The sequence below is a fragment of the Falco biarmicus genome, chromosome 1 (assembly GCF_023638135.1).
Source record: "Falco biarmicus isolate bFalBia1 chromosome 1, bFalBia1.pri, whole genome shotgun sequence".
Classification (NCBI taxonomy): Eukaryota; Metazoa; Chordata; class Aves; order Falconiformes; family Falconidae; genus Falco; species Falco biarmicus.
The window spans coordinates 86,768,837-86,785,548 of NC_079288.1; the positions used below are offsets into that span (position 1 = coordinate 86,768,837).

The 16,712-nt window shown below is 44.1% G+C and overlaps 1 protein-coding gene across 9 annotated transcripts in view; it reads right to left on the minus strand.

The window, feature by feature from the left end:
- The window catches only part of SLC4A11 (solute carrier family 4 member 11), a 123,823-nt gene that overhangs the window by 75,048 nt on the left and 32,063 nt on the right, over positions 1 to 16,712 (minus strand). For 5 of the 9 annotated variants that reach the window (XM_056344473.1, XM_056344482.1, XM_056344520.1 and 2 more), the window contains exon 2: positions 4,059 to 4,109. In XM_056344473.1, coding sequence (XP_056200448.1) covers positions 4,059 to 4,109 — 51 coding nt within the window. Of the gene's footprint in view, positions 1 to 4,058; positions 4,110 to 4,183; positions 4,566 to 14,790; positions 15,174 to 16,140; positions 16,238 to 16,712 lie in introns of those variants that run through there. The other 4 variants (XM_056344512.1, XM_056344497.1, XM_056344507.1 and 1 more) reach the window with 4 other exon arrangements.

Here is a 16,712-nt window from a genome sequence, read left to right on the forward strand (position 1 = left end):
GCTGCAATTTATTGTGCCAGCAAAACCAATTAATAAGTCAGAGAAGACCAAGCAGTGAGGGATTTGCTGAGGAAGACAAAAATTTATGCTGCAATATCTGTTGAGCCAGCTTTAAAACAATGCAACAATTCAGATATCCCCAGCACTATACTGGGACTCCTTCATTTAGATTTTGCAAAAGGAACTATAAAGCCTCCAGTTTTGCGTCTTAACTGACCCAAGAACTTTCTCTGATAAGAAGCTCATCATACACTAGCAGAATTTAATCACTTGCAGCTAATAGCAATGCCTTTAGAGCTAATCTACTTGTAGCAAGCACTGGATACTTCCCCACCACCACCAAAGAGGATGCAGGAGCCTGACAGCCAAGAGACAATGTGGGGCTTGATGAGTAGTTATTCTGAACATTGATTACCAAGCTGCATTTCTTCAGGACTCCAATTATCTTCAGGTGTGCAGTAGCTCTACACAATCATCTCATTAATCACTTAAATTTGCCAAGAGCACCACTCATTTGACAAAACATTGCTGAAGATTCAAATGATTTCAACACACAGCCTACTCATGGGGCAGGGCAGGGGGAACACCAAGTATTACTGAGCTGTGCCAGGTTTTATTTGCTTGTACAAGAGGCTTGTTCCACAGACACAAAAGGAATAAACACATGGATTTTCATCAGCAAGATGTGTCAAAAGACAACTATCATAATGATGTACATAGGCTGCAAACAGAACATCGCCAACAGCTGCCATCATACCTGCTGCCACCACACTGTCCATCAGAAACTTCTAACTGGGCAAGCACAAACTTACCTACTTATTTTTCCTCTTAATGTTACCTCTGTAAAACTACTAAACATTATTTTTTTTCTCCCCAGTCATATTGCAAGTGTTTACCCTTCCTCAATGAGCCAAGGGCCAGAAAAGCAGCTTTCAGTCAAGTTCTTCCAGCAATAGAGGAAGACCAGAGTATGCTGGAAACTGGAACTTGTAGCTAAAAAACATGGGTTCCTTTGAATAACTCTCCAAATTTTTAGCCAGTTAAGAAGTTAACAAATACATTGGTACATGGTTTGGACCATAACAACCCTCTGAGCTTCCAGAATATTCATATCATTCATATCAGTCATATCCCTGGAAGCATTTAAAAAACACATACATGCAGTACTTAGCAACAGGGTTTACTGATGGACATGGCAGTCCTGGGTTAACTGTTGGACCTGATCTCAGACATCTTTTCCAAACTAAATGATTCTATAATTTTAACATCCATTCACTAGTAAAATCATTCCCAGGCTTTCCTCAGCAATTAACAGAGCTACAAATTATTAATTACTTCAGTAAGTTTTTATGAACAACAAAAAGGAGACTCTTACAAAGCAGTGCTTTTGGCTTGCAGCCAAGATTACCCTCACTACAATGGTTTAACCTAAAACTGCAGTCTCAGCTTTGAAGTTTTAACATTGCTGCAGCTGCTATTGAGAGCACAACAAGGGTAAGAAAAGAGTGAACTGGCAAAGGCAGACACAGTCTCTGAACAGAGACTCAGATATGGTCAGAAACAAAAACATCCCAATTACTAAGGATACAGAAAACCATATGTATATGCAAGATCTCGGAGAAGATAAGCAAAAAGCTCAACTGCAAAGAGCAATAGCATCAAAAGATGTTTCTCAATGTTTCTCTATTGAGCAGGGGGGGGAGGAAACCAAATGCTAAAGGAATCAGATGAAGAGGTTGGTGGTTTTTTTTCTTTGCCCTCCCCAACACACAGCTTAGTGGGTTGGTGGGGTTTTTTTTATTATTATGTTAAAGGTGGGGCAAGAGCATCTCCTGGTCTCCACAATGGACTAGCAGATCTGGACAAGTGGTGCCAAGAAACAGCTTAATGACTACATAGCTCCATATCAAAACAAGTAGTTTTGAAACTACGTGAAGAGGTAACTTCTTTCTCTGCAGTTTCCTCTAGCCCTGATTAAGTTTTTGGGTAAGTCTTCAAGAATCTGAGTGCATGAAACTTCCACACAGAGTGCCAAAGCACTGCCTCACAGAGAAATGTGAATATTCACACTAGCAAGCCCTGAGATGTGCTGTCTGTATATTCTGCACAGGAACACACAAGCAATCAGGCAGCAGAAGGTGACTCATCACTCAGCAGCAACTGAACTTTTAGAAAAGGTCAGTTTGTAATGAGGAATGAGAATGACAGCAGATTTGAGCGTGAAATAACCAAGAAATCCACTGTATTTTCAATCACAATTAATACAGCATTCAATACCACATGCAGGCTGAAGAGGAACTTGCAGGCAGCCTTCCCTCGTTCCCCCAAAACATGCAGAAGCACAATAGGAAAGAAGTATACACAGTTTCATGAAGTCCTTATTTAACAGTAGCTCTGAGGTTCTGTCTCCTTAAGATAAAGGAGGAAGCTGAGTAATAACACAAATAGGGCAGAAATAAACCCTTACTGCCATGGCACCATGTTGAAAAAAAAAGCATATCTTATAGAAGAGCTTTGCACGGGGAATGCCACAACTACAAGTATGTGCTCTAAAAACAGATCTGCTTTTCAGTTGTTTTTTTGTGTGTTTTGTTTGGACAGTTTGAAGAAGACAGAGTCCTAGAAAGGGGCATGTAGAGCTTTCCTACATAAGATGCTAGGACAGCCAGCTGCACTTGTGTTCCCTGTGGCAGGAGATCTTGGGGTGAAGCAGGTAGCTCCAAGAGACAGCCACCTTTGTCCTTCCTCCAAGAACAGCAGTATTTTTCCCCAAGCCCTTACACTTCTCTCAGCCAAAAGCTGGAGGCTTAATCATCTCTCCAGGTCCCAACCTGGTTCACCTTCTTACATTCCCAGTCCTAAGGAAAGGACAGGGACATCCCAAGGGGCTACAAACAAGCCAGGGAAGGTAGGAGCAGGGCTACCCAAACTTCATGCCTTCAGAAAACCTCCTTGAGGTCTGGCATTAATTTCTGCCCCTCCTGCAACTCAACCCAGCCTTCTGAAAATACCCCTTCCTAGAGATGAGAGTACTTGCTTCCAGTTTCACCCTTTTGCTCCTAGAAATTGGATCCATATTACACTTTCAGGGAAGGCAAGCAAGCCAGTGCCAAAGGAAGCACTGTCAATAGCAATGCTGGATCTACTGCAGCTGATGTCTGGCAGACATTCAGCTTCGCCCTTCCCAAATGTTAACCTGAGACTTAGTCCCCTGCAACAAGAAGGATGAGCCTTGTGACAGCCACAAGCATCTACAGGCCAAAGTAACTGGAACGTTCTAGTCTTCTGCTCTCACCATTTGGAAAAGCTGAATACTCCAAGCACTACACCTTCCCCCAAGGGCAAAAAGCCTCAGGCCCTTAGAGACTACATCCTCAAGAGGTTGATCTTGAGCAGAACTCTCAGGCTGATCTCTGCTTAACAACCTCCACACATGCCATTACTCCAAAATCAGTAGAGAATTTGGGACTTCACTGCACTTCAAGTCTGGTTGTGCGATACTTTGGCCCTTTATCAGTACAGTATCTCTAAGAGCTCAGCCACCTTTGTTGAGACAGATGATAAAAGTTGCCAAATGCCACAACTTAACCTTGCTTCAAAGAAAAAAAATAAAATCTTAGCAAGCACTTTGCACTGAAAGATGTATTTACCAGAGCCATCCAATATTTTCCTGATGCTCTTGGCAGGTTGTCTCCAAAGGGATCTGACACCTACACATTATCTCCACTCCAGAAAAAGACAAGCAAATACACCTGCCAGCCTGTATTACAGGAAAACATGAGAGAACTTGAAAAACAAGGAGCCACCCAGAATAGTCACAGATGACAACATGAAGATGATTATTTACTGTTTTGAATATCTAGAACATCTAAAGGACTTAAAAATGCAGAGTCTGCTTCCAGTACAAGATTACACAATCACTGTGCAAGACTGTCTTTGCATGCTGCTTAAGCTAAATGGTTTTTCTATCACCCGTTTCAAGTTCTCAGCTAACCCTGTAGTGCAACTCCCCCTCCAATAAAGCAACACTATGTACAAAACAGTCAAATAATACTTGCCACTCTCTTCAAAGAAGTATCCATTTCTTGACATCGCTGCTGGTGGAGACTCTAAAAAGACATAAAGAGAGGAAACATAAGAATCATCAAGATGCTGAATATATTTACCTTGCTGCTAAACTCACTGTTAGCCTGGGTTACAGCAGAAAGCCAGTCCCAAAATACTGCAGGCACCCAATTCTGCCAGATGTGGCAACTTTAATCTTTTGCTTATTGACTTCAACATTTACCAGAACATCCTATAGAGTCACTGCCTGAAAAAAAAAGTTAAGCAGTCTCAGGCTGGGACCACAAAACAGCAAGACTAAGGTCAAGACAAGCCTGATCATCTATCTCAGTGACCTATCAAACCTGAACAAATGCATCCAAAAATAATACAAGCTAAGCATCTAAAGGCTTTTATCAATAAACATAAGCCATAATGAAGTCCAGGTTGTAGCTTATGCTCATCTAAAATGCAGCAGTTTAGTTTAGAAAAAACAACACAGCTTAGATGGGAACAGCATTTCACATCCTATTCTGCTGCTCCTAATCATTAGGATATCCCAAAACAGTGCTTGGCACTTGATGATAAGCACCAGAACACTGCAGTCTTCCTTGGCCCGCTTCCGGAGCTGGGGTCCTGCAGCAAACCCCATCTGCACCAACAGGGTCTCATGAGGAAGCCACAAGCGGGAAATAACTCTGACCAAGAGCAAACCCCTAAACACAGCAACACCAGGACTGAATCCCCAAGATTCATTATGGAACATGCTTTCTTATGTAGTGAGTCAGTTCTGCAATTAACTGCTGGCAAACTGGGTATTTGCCATGCAAAGAGATGTTCAAACATCACAGGAGCTCCTGCTTTCAGGTGTGATCAAAGTCTGGTACCCAAACCCAGCCTGGTTGGTTTTAATACTAACAATATCTGACAGTTCAGACTGCGTGGGCTAGAAGCAGCAGCTTTTCTGTACAGGTGTACGCTCCATTTTATGATGAGCTAACAGAGTGCTATTACAAGCCTTGAGCAAAAGTCACCCAAGCAGCCCCTTCAAAATCTGCTACTAGATGCTGCCTCTTTATATGCTTCTTCCCAGCCAAAATGCAATCAAAAAGAGGAATAGATTTGCTCTGTCTTTCCCCACTTCATTAGGCTAATCAAATGTTACCTACGCAAGCCTGGGATGAATTTGGGCCAACAAGGAAAGAGGTTTTGCCTGCTTTATTGTTCTACAGATTAGGCTTCCTGCTTTTCGTTTGAGGTATGAGACAGTTTCCCAAAGACCCTTTCTCTACCCCATAACTTTTGGCTTACAGGTTATGTGCTTTTTTTTTTTTCCCCTTTCACAGTATGCCACATTTCAAGCATCATAATTCATCACTGTCCACCGGGAGCCTTTGTGCGCAAGACGGATACAAGTCACATCACTGACGGTAGCACCTTCCAACCCTAACACTTGTCACAGCCCAGCATGGCTCCGATCTTTCATGCAGACAGCACTCGGATGACCATTAAAAAAAAAAAAAAAAAACAACCAAAAAAAACCCACACCACAAACCCGAGGGCAATTCAAGTGTCTGGTCCAAGAAAGAAACACAATGTTCCAAGTTCATCCCAGAACAATGGGTTGAAGGAACAAATGCACAGTGGCCAAGGGGCACCCATTACACGAGTCAATTGTTTCCCTCCACCTGGAAGGGAAGGAGAAGATCCATCCAGACCGATTAGCATGCTAATGATCAAAGGAAAGTTTTATAAAGAGGCTCTTATTGTGTAATGATTGCATTTACGTATTTCAGAGCAACAAACAAAATATGCCTAGGCAGATGGATTACCCAAGGAACTGACATTCCCATCAGGATGGTATATCAATTTCTCATTTCTAATATGACTTCTGAGGAAGACTGAAGCAACATGCTCAACCTTCACTAGGCAAAGTGAGACACTGTCTGCTTTTTCTTTAACATGCCTATTTCTATGGGTTGATAATGCCCTATGAATACAAATTCAGAGTTGGTTGGTTTCTTCATTAGAAATACCTTCTAACCGCGGCATCGCCTGGGCTCACATTGCACCTTTATGGGAGACTGGTGTGGTTGTTGCTTGGACCAGGCACGAAGAGGGCAAGGCTGGGGTATTACAGCAGGCAGTGCCATTTCATTAGGTGGCACTCGTTCCTCTGAGTCACTAATGAGCAACAGTCCCCTAGGCAACATGCTCAGGCAATTATGTTGGAGGTGCTGTTTTTTCAGATGAGTCATAAAACAGAGGTCTTAACCTTGTAATTAAAAATGCAATGGCACGTTTGGGGGGTGGGGGGTGGGGAAGTCAGGCATTCACCCTACTAGGTCCTGGCTAAAGTCCAGCCTTGATAATTTGTCTTCTCCCTACATAATGCTATCCCATAGGACCAATGGGATTCAGACATCAAAACAGGCTTGTTGGAGCCTTTTGAAAAGTTGCTACAACTCCCACAGAAGGGGCTACGCACATTAACATCAGGAACAGTGTGTAACATGCCCAGGAGGCAAAAGGTGACGGGGTGTTTACACAAGTCCAGACACATGCACAGAGCTTTGGGACTAGCTTAAAGGTCAATGCATTAGCAGAAGTAGAGGTAGGAAGGGTAAACTGGGGCCACATCATCTGCGTCTGAGAGTCTAGTGAAAGCAGCATCCACCTACCTTTTGAACTGAGCAGAACAAAGGAGACAGGTTTGAGTAAGAGTGCAATTAATATCTGTCATCCTTATGCTGTTAGCCCCTTTCTCCCCATATTTCCCCAGTCAGTTTAACACAAGCAAGCATAGCTTATGTTTGTGCGGTGCTACCTAAAGACCATGCCAGCTAGACCATACTTCAGTGCATGCTCAGTGGCAGTCAACAAGGCAAACACATCAGTAGGTTCCATATGCCTCTCCTTTCACAAGGCTTACGGGATTTTAATATCCAAAGTCTCAGCTCCTTAGTCATGTTTTGCTGAAGAAAGGAGCAATGGGTTTGAGTTGTGCAGAACTGACAGCAAGGCAGGGCCCTCTTTCTCTAGCAATAAGATACATCCCCACAGCCTGATGCACACACACCAACCTGCATTTCCTCTCCCCATCTCACCTCTGCTCTCAAAATTAGGAGGTCAACCGAGGGGCAGTTAAAAACAGTAATCAATGCAAGTGTTTAGCTTAGGGGAGCCTGGGCAGGAATACAAGTCTCCAAATACCTTAGAGATCAACACTACAATGCTCCAGGGGTTTGCTTGAAGCAGCAAAACTGTTTCCACAAAGTACAAATCAGCCCCCTGCACTAGCCTTTGCAGGCTGGAGGAAAAGACCTACGGCCTGAGAAGCACTCTATTGCCACAGGGTGGGAGTTCCCCTCTCCACACCAGCACACCACATCCCTCTGGTCCACCAAGCCCATGTTGCCAGTTCCTATCCCCCAAGCATTCTTTCAGAGAGTTCATCAATTCAAGAATTCGATGCAAAGCAATTTCAGCAAGACATAAGGTCAGGCTTCTAGAGACAAAGCTGGAAAGCATTATCCCAAGGAGCTAAGATACACAGCACAGCAACTCACTCCCGTGCCTCTAGTATCTTTCACTAAGAAGCTTATATCCTCACTCTCCAGATTCTGCTTTCTCATCCAACGCCTACAAGGACAACCAAACTCCCTGATTGCTCTCCCTTTCTAAAGGCAGAAAAAGATGCCATCTTCTGTTATCTGCCAAAAAGCACATGGTATAGCTCTTCTGACAATTTAAGGAGTGCTCATTTTTAAGAGTTAATTTCCTCCAGCAAATAAGTTTTTACTGCCACCCCACCTTATTCCCCACAGGGATGTCTTTTAGATGAGACTAAATTGGACAGGCATTAAAAGTGTCACTACTTAGTTGTTCTTTTAAAGGAAAGCTTCTGACTAGTTTCTCATCCCTTTATGAGTGTTGAATTCAAAGGTAAAAGTGAAGAGTTGAAGCACTGAAATGCTGCAAAATGGAAAACAAAGCCTGTTGCTATAGACTTAGGGATACGGCTCAAGATTTCAGAGGTAAGCCCTTTCCCTTGGTGCAACTGCAGTGACTCCAAGAGCCACCGAGGGGGAGGTATAAAGTTTACTACTTAACTGGTAGGACAGTCAAGTTTGCTGTCATTTAAGGTGCTTGGTCTTAGGACTAGGACCGATCAGATGATCCACAGTGGGAAGCAGCAGATAAGAAGTGGGTATACTTCCTGATTTCTTACATTCTTACCATTTTTACAGTTAACAACAAAACCCTACCGTGCCATCCTCCATTATTAAATTCCTGCGGGGAACGTGTCTCAGATATAATAACCCATTTTAACTCTCTTGTTTTAGGGTTAGTAATAAGTTCTCTTGAGCCTTGCAATATTATTCCAATATTAGTGGATTACAAACAAAAACACATTCTCTGGATACTTCAGTAACTCAATTACAATGTTCTGCTGCTGGCATCTTCCAAGTAAACAGCCCTTTGCAGCACAAGCCTTGTATTGAAGGCAAAACAGAGCTCTCTAACAAGCTTTCTACAAGTGGTACTACAGACTTTGGCTTTTATGACTTCCCTCCAGTAAATCTCTCCAAGTTCTAGTCTCTTGATATTTAGTTGAGTTCATTTTGAGGCAACACCATTTTTGAGTTACTGGAAAAGTACTTCTTCATTTACAGGCCCTTTAACATCGGCTGCTCTTGGGTTGTCTCTGAACACAGGCTGCCTGTACATCAGGAACATTTACTCACCCTGTTAAGTACTGATCAGAAAACATTAGGTACCTTCATGTTTTACTCAGGGTGTGCTCCAATATCCCGATTTCCACCACCTTCTTCAACATTGTTTTGCTGGAACTCTGAAGACATTTCTGAAACTCATCAGCACATGCAATGTCCTCACCTTAAAGCTGAATAAAGCAAAACACTGCAGCCTCCTAGCAAGAAGTTACAAGAAGAATCACTTGTTCAGCTGAAAAAGCCTTTAGACTTTCCCAGTTTCCTCCCAGAAGGAATACCAATTCTCAGTGTGACAGACCAAACTACCCAGTTATATGGAAAGAAATCTACTTTCCAGAAGGCATGTAGGGCCTTAGCTTTGAAGCAAGATTTTAGCCACTCCAAGCTGACTTCCAGGACTTTGTCAGTCAACGCTAGAAGTGTCCATCACTACCATTAAGTAGTTAGGAACCAGCTTCCCTACGTGATGGGGAACGTTGCAGTTAGTTGCACTGCCTCAAACAGCTCTGGGACCAAATCCAGCTTGAACGAATGTATTGTCTCATCCAAGGCTTTGATCTGGGAGATGATGACAAGGCTACCTCTGCCCAAGCCTCCACCAGACCTGGTGTTCAATGTTAAACTCTGAGCTCACTCATTCTTTGTTCTCTCCATCCCACCATGAATTAACATCACAGGACAAGGGAGACCCCAGCTGCAGAAATGACTGGGAAGCTGCACCCAGATTCATGCAGTTTGGGGCAAGGAGAGCACCACAGTTTATGTGCTTCAGATACCCAACAACCAAAGGATGCTGCTCCCCCCTCCTCCACCCAAAGTAAGCAAAAAACCAGACAGACTCAAAGAAAAAAAACGCATACGCAAGGAATAATATCCCAAAGGAAACCTGCAGGACAGGACTTATTTTTATAAATTATGTGGAGCATTAACTGAAAGGAGCATGCAATTGAGAGTTTAAAAGTCTCTGTATGCAGCAAGAGCTCAGCAGCAGGAGGACGAGGAAGTCTCAAACTCCTTTCATAGCACAACTGCATCATCACAGAAGAACAGGCAGAGAGCTCCACAGGCAGCAAATCGGATCACACTGACCAGTTGATCAGTTCCAAGTATATCAATAGCACAGGATTCTCCCACAAAGCATCACCTGTGCTCTTAAAACATGAGACTTTGACAGTTTTCAGGGAAGAACCAAGCAGCAAGATCTCCTGGTGGAGACATTTGCTGCAAATTACTTAAAACCATCCAAGTCAGCAAGAATGATTGGACAGCAGCATGCTAGAAAGCTATTTTGCCTTACGTTATCACTTCTTACTTCTATCTACACCTTCAGCAGCTGATCACTTCCCAGAGCCCTACATACTTCAACTGGAAAACACTGGTGAAAGCACAGCTCATACTGGCACAGAGCTGAAGCATGCTCCTATGCTGCTGGTCTGGGCAGTAACAATTGACATACAAGGCAAAAGGTTCAGATTTTACTCTGTTTTCTCTGCACCTAGAGAAGCATAAAAAAAGGAAAAAAAACCAAACCACACAAGTCACTGTAATTCAAGGAAGTGTAAAATGAGTAAGGCATGCTTGTTAATACTTGGACAAGAAAATGGCTAGTTAATACTGTGTACAAGCACTGCTGCCTGTGGCAAACCCAGGCTTAAAACTTCCCCCAGAAAGCATCAGTTTCCATCGATAAAGACAAAGGAAAACATAACAGAAAAAAAAACCCCCACAACCCAAAAAGCTCAAGAGGGGTAAAAAGACCTTTTGTAAGTCATTAAATGGGAAATACCAGCACTGCTATGTTCCAGGGAGTTTTATCTTGAAGAGGTAAGGGTCAGAATCGACTAAAGGACTCTTCTTCTCTACAGCCTCGCTCTGCCTGCCAGCACCGTGCATGCTTTCTCAGCACAGACACACATCCATCCACATTTCATCCCCGGCAGAGGCCGAGGGAGATGATAAGCCCTTCCTTTCATAAGGCACACCAGAGCCCTACCCTCCTCAACTTATTCTTTATTCGTTTCAGTGGTGTAACTGCAGGCAAGGGCTAAACACAGCCCCATAACAAGCTACCCAGGTCTGCAAAGGACCAGCTGTGGTGTTCCTCCTTCCCCGGTTATATCCACAAGCCCATCACACATGTCCAAACATCTTCCTAACACTGCTTTCTACAGCACTGCTTGAAGAGTAAAGAGTTAGCAATATATCAGCCATCACTGTCAAAGCCACGGGCACACTCCAGCCAGTACTCGCAGGAAGGGCAGGCTTCCCTCTGTCTATATTCCCCTTCCGCACTGCTGCCCCCCACCTTTCTTCTCAGCTTCTCATCCTCCTTAAAGTTGTCAAGCCTTTGAAAAAACACAGCCAGATGCTGAAGGATGGATGAGGGACTCACCCTCACTTGCCATGCCTAGAGGTTTAATGAAGGCAGCAGTATGGGGTACCAGCAGGCATTGGCACAACTTCATAATAAAAAGGGGATTTTTTGTTGGAGACCTTCACCTAAATGGGTTGATTAAAATGTTGTCTGCATGTAAACACCTACAAGAAATCAACTTTTGAGGTCTTGAAAGCAGTCTAGAAGACAGCCATGACCAGGAAGATTTAAACCTACTCCACACACCTTCACCTTGGTAAGCTTTTAGAAAATGAAGCGTTGGCCAGAGCAGACTCTGAGAAGGATGGTGCTTTTAAGTAGCCCAACCAAAGACAAATTGCTGCTTTAGCCAAGAGACTCAGACATGCAGGAACACAAGCTTTGCCCTCCTTATGTGTAAACACAGCCAAGTCGTCTAGCAATCCTCAGTCCTTATGGGAGAGGATGCTTCTCTTAAAGAGCACTTTTTAAAAGCATGTTTAACGTGCTCCTGCCACAGAATTGCATAGATGTGTTGCTTAACCTCCCTGCCCTCCTACTAGAAGTATCCCTATATGATTTTCACCACCTTTTTACTTCCCACAAGGGTTTTATTTCCCCAGAATATTCATTTTTAGGACTAAAAGGTCTGGATTACCAAAACTAAGTATCTCTAACACCCCTGGGAAGTGTCCCATTTCTCTGATTTTTGGAGGACACAACTCCAGCCCTCTGACATTTCCTAGGCTATGCATGGTGCACTAGTCACTTGGACATAAAGCTTTGCTCCATAGAGCTATCTAAACATTGTCCTCCACCACAGTGCGACCACCCTGGCATGCCAGTCCTGATCCAGGCGGAAAAGACAACTTTATAGCTTCGTGGCTCAGCAGGCACTAAATTATCAAATCCAGGATTATATGCAAGGAGCTGGATATTCTTCTGATGAAGGGAAATGGTATGAGGAGGTCTTAAATCATGCCACCGTCACTCTGGTAAACAAAACCCCAGAACTAATTTTCACAGTTGCTGGCTGTGAAAATAGAAAGCATCATATTGAAAGGATAAAGCAAGAAGCATCCTCCTGCCTGCTCACTGCCAGGCAAACACACACCCACACACAAGCTCAGGGATCAGACATGTCTGCTTTCAAGGCATTTTCCCCACTGCATTGAACAACTCCCCTCTTCATCCCTTCCCCAGCTTCCTCCAGAACACCCATCTCAATAAAACCATCTAATAAAAGATCACTGGTAGCTGCTGTCACTGCTGCAGCTGGAGACTGCCCTCCGCCACCCCCACCCCCCCCCACCCTCCCCCAGAAAAAAACCACAAAACCCCAAAAACAACAAAAGATACCCCCACACAACAAAAAAGATCCAACAAACCAAACACCAAACCCATGCACACCAAAGGCTGGTGGCAGCAGTGCCTGGGATTTACCAGCATCACCAGGCTGTCCAAGTTGACTCATCACATTTTAGCCTACCAGAGCAATTAATATCCGAGGGTGCCTCCCAGAGGTGAGCCACAAGAGGAAGCGACCCTGTAAATGGAAAGCCGTGCAGCTGCTTTGCTAATGGGTTATCTTTTCCTCTGCTGCTAGGTTTCCTGGCCAGCATCTCACAGGTGAGCAGGACAAACTGAGAAACAGGGGAACACCACCACTTTAGGATTTGGCTGGTGGACAGACAATTTGGGACATCTGTTTTTTTGTTTGGTTTTTTTTGTTTGGGGTTTTTTTTTTTGTTTTACACTATTTTTCCAGGTTGAAGGGGGAAGTTTTGTTTTGTTGGGCCCCTAAAAAGTGATTTAAGAGTTGCAAGGATTTCTTCCTTAAGTGCTACATAGAGAGGAGCGAAAGCCAATACCTCCAGAGATCCCACAAGCTGGCAAAGGCCCAAGAACAGACCAGTTGAGGCTTTTCAGTAGACTTTTCCTGAAACATTTAAATAATTTAGAAAGCATTAACTCTTACTGACAGCTTTTCAGACAGATCTTTCACTTACAGGGCCCTATCAAAACCCTCATAATTCTCTAATCAAAAAGAAGGGGGAATAAAGAGATACTGCAATGGCCCCAAATCCCGGTCAGGATTGAATGTGGATTCTACAAGGCGTCTGAGATTATTTTTTTTTCTGAAATGCTTTCCTTGTACAGGCAGTCTTCCACAGGCCACCACCTGCCACTTGCCTGCAGTGGTACTGTGTAAAACATGCAAAAATGGTTGAGACACTCTATCAATACTTCACTTGCTTGAGGCTATTCAGAGGAAGGGAGCTGTTCCCTGCAGCAGTTCAACTGTGTTAAATACTGTAAAAACTAAGCAGCAAGGTGTAAACTAGTAGCTATAAGACCTCTTCTTTAAGGTAGGTAGAAAAGATGCTCCAGCACCACCAGTTTCACACTCCAGCATCCCTCCAGGGTACCAGGGTCATGTTTTGGAACAAAGTGTATTTCTAGAAAGTTTGTATCTCCTATCTTATTGCCACCAGAAATAAAAACAGCTGCTAAAGAGGCAGCGGTGGCCGGGTCAAGCTTTTGCAGCAAAGTTATTCCTGTACCGCTTCCCACCACCACCACCACCACCCCTTGCCCAAGAGGCACCTATATGGAACAGGAGACCAGTTCCAATTCACACAAAACCAGAAGTCTGGTCAAAACCAAGATCTGTACTGGAAACATAGAAAGACAGAGAAGTAGAGCAGTGAATGCGGCCACCTGATCACCAAACACATTTTCAGTTGTGTTGTTGTTCCAGGCAAGACATAGAAAGACACCCCCCATTCCCACCCCCATTGCCATTAAAAGTGAAAACAGTCTAAAGGATACCCAAATGACAGCCCAGCTGCCCTGTGCAGCCTCAAGCATCCCCCCCAAACAGGGATTTCAAGTCCCAAGAGGCTCTGCAGGGTAGAACAAATCACCCCATACAGTTTCTATGTCTAGAAGCCACAAAACAGCAGCAGTGACACCACCACCACGGGCAGGGGGGACAGTCAGCAGCACCAGATCCGATTTTGCTGTCCATCATCAATCCAAAATAAAAAAAAAAAATAATGCCCCCGTCCAGTGGTAAAAAAATTGCAGACTGCCAATCTACGACAGTGATATTCATTAGGACATTGTTTATGGCTCGTCTACATGGCTTCCATGGCTACAGCAACAGGGATGATGTTTGCTAGCATTTTAGACAGATCACATATATGCATTCTGTTTTCACTCAGCACTGCACTTTCCCCACATGAAACATAAGTATGTAAAGCCCCACAGGCTGTTAGGATGTTTTAGCATTAATTAGAGAACAATCAGAACAGGCAGGATCTCTTGTGCTCATCTCCCCATGCATGTCTTGAAACTAAATTCAGACCCTGAAAGACAGCATCCTGGTTAATGTAAATTGAATTCAGAAGGTATTCTCCATCCTTAAACACAACAGCACAGAGACATCCGGCACAGGCAATAGATCATCACTAAGCAGCAAAGCCCATTGAAAATACATCAAGTACTGCCTTACTTCAGTGAATTAAATAATTAAAGAGCTGGCAGAGCTGGTTTTCTAGATTTTCTGTCCAAACGCACTACACAATAACAGTAGTTCTTCAGTTTTTGTTGGTTTTTTGTTCGTTTTTTTTTTTTCTTAAGACCATAACTTACCTGCACTACTTCCTTAATAAAGATGCTGTTTGAACAGCCTCCGCTCCCCTGCTGGCTGCTCCCCCTGAGCCACCACACTTGTTCCCAAATGCCACTTGCTCAGGTGGCTGAGGCAGCGATGTCTCGTGCTTTTTCAATGGCTCCAATATTAATCCATCCAAAGCATCTTTCTCCCTCACTTCCAATTGGCGAGCGGCAAATGGGTGGAGTGAGAGCGCAACCCATTAGCTCCCAGATGGGCACCTCCACCCCAGCTCTCCCAAGCCCAGCAGCGATGCCGATGCCGGCGAGCCGCTAACTTCACGCCTGCGAAGCACCGCTCCGCATGCCACCGGCCAAGGCTGGGCTTTGGGTTTGCTCCTCCGGCCACCCAGATCCCACCGCCTCTGGGAGCTATTTGTCTCTGGTAGCAAGGAAGGGAAAAATAGAACAATTAAAGCGACCCTGCGCTTTGGAACCGTTGGGTTTTGCCGGATGCTGCACGGAGAAAGCCCCTGTGCCTCCTTAAAAAAAAAAAAAAAAAAAAGGCAGCTTTGTGGCAGCCAGGCTCAACTGAAGTGAGAAGATACTGTACCTTGCAGACAGAAGTACAGGGAAAACAAGAGGATGTGAAGATGCAGGAAGAACAGAGGAGGGGGGGAAATAAAACCTGCTGCTCAGAAGTAGATACAGCAAATTTCTTAAAGATATAGCTGCTGTACTCCGCGAGCACGGTGCCTGCCCAATCGCAGGGCTGGGCTCTGATGTTTTTTCCACATTACCCAGCATAACAGCTCAGCCGACTGGGCAGCAGCAGTGCAAGAGTTAATGCATGCATTCAACGAGAAGCCTGCATAAGGGAATGAGAAACCGGGCAACAACTCCGTGTTCTAACAGCAAGTTGCAGAAAATAGAGCAGAAGGGTCCTCACCTCATCTGAGCAGACTTACATCCAAGCCTGTCTGCTCATCGCTCGACTGTCCTGTACCTAAAAAAGCTTCTGAGAGAAGATGCCACATCCCCTGCTGTGCTGTCTCCCCCCGTTCCCCCCCCCCCCCAGCCTATTTACTCCTTCATGTTCCTTACACTTCAAGATTTTTCATAACAGCCAAGTCTCTCCCAGATGAATATTTAAAGCCCAGAGGAATGGTCGGTCTATGTTGGCAAAAAAAAAAAAAAGCGCGCCCTAATGCCCCAAAACAACATCAAGTTAACCTTAGAAAAGGCAGAACCCTAAAAAAAACAAAAACAAAAACAAGACAAAAATAAATAGCAAGTTATCCAAATGCTGGCAAGACTGGGTCACTCCCCTCACAGTAACTCTGACAATTACTGTGACTTCAGTAAAAATTTCCCAGTGATCATATTTACCAGGAGGCAGCAATTGTTCCCCAGCATGAAGCAAGGCAAGGCACAGCACGGCTCGGGAAGAGGCATCACTTTTAGCAGAGGGATTCAGTCAGAGCCACATACCCCCGTTTTCAGTCCCTGCTACAGACTTGTTTCCGCTGCATGAAACCACAGGCAATGCATGTTTTTAAACACCTCCTACGCATTTTCTCTGCTGAGACTGCTCATCCAGTCTCCTCCATTATTTTTTTTTTGCATGCCACCTGACAAGCTTTTCCAGGTAAGGTGCATCATATTCAGACTATTAATAAGATGTAAAGGAAGTATACCATTGTTCATAAAATATCTGACAGTGGAAGAGACCCTTGGAAGTCTCTAGCCCCACTCCTTGCTCCAGGCAGGACCACCTTCAAAGCTAAATCAGGCTTTTTAGGACCTTGTCTCATTGAGCCTGATATCTTCCTCAAAGAAGTTTTACAGAGAGTCAAGGCTCCTGTCCTTGGGATCAACAATTACAGCAGAGCTCAGCTTCTAAAACAGGAGGATTTACTGAGTTTCCCCAAATCAATTATTTGCAGTAAAGCAACATGTAA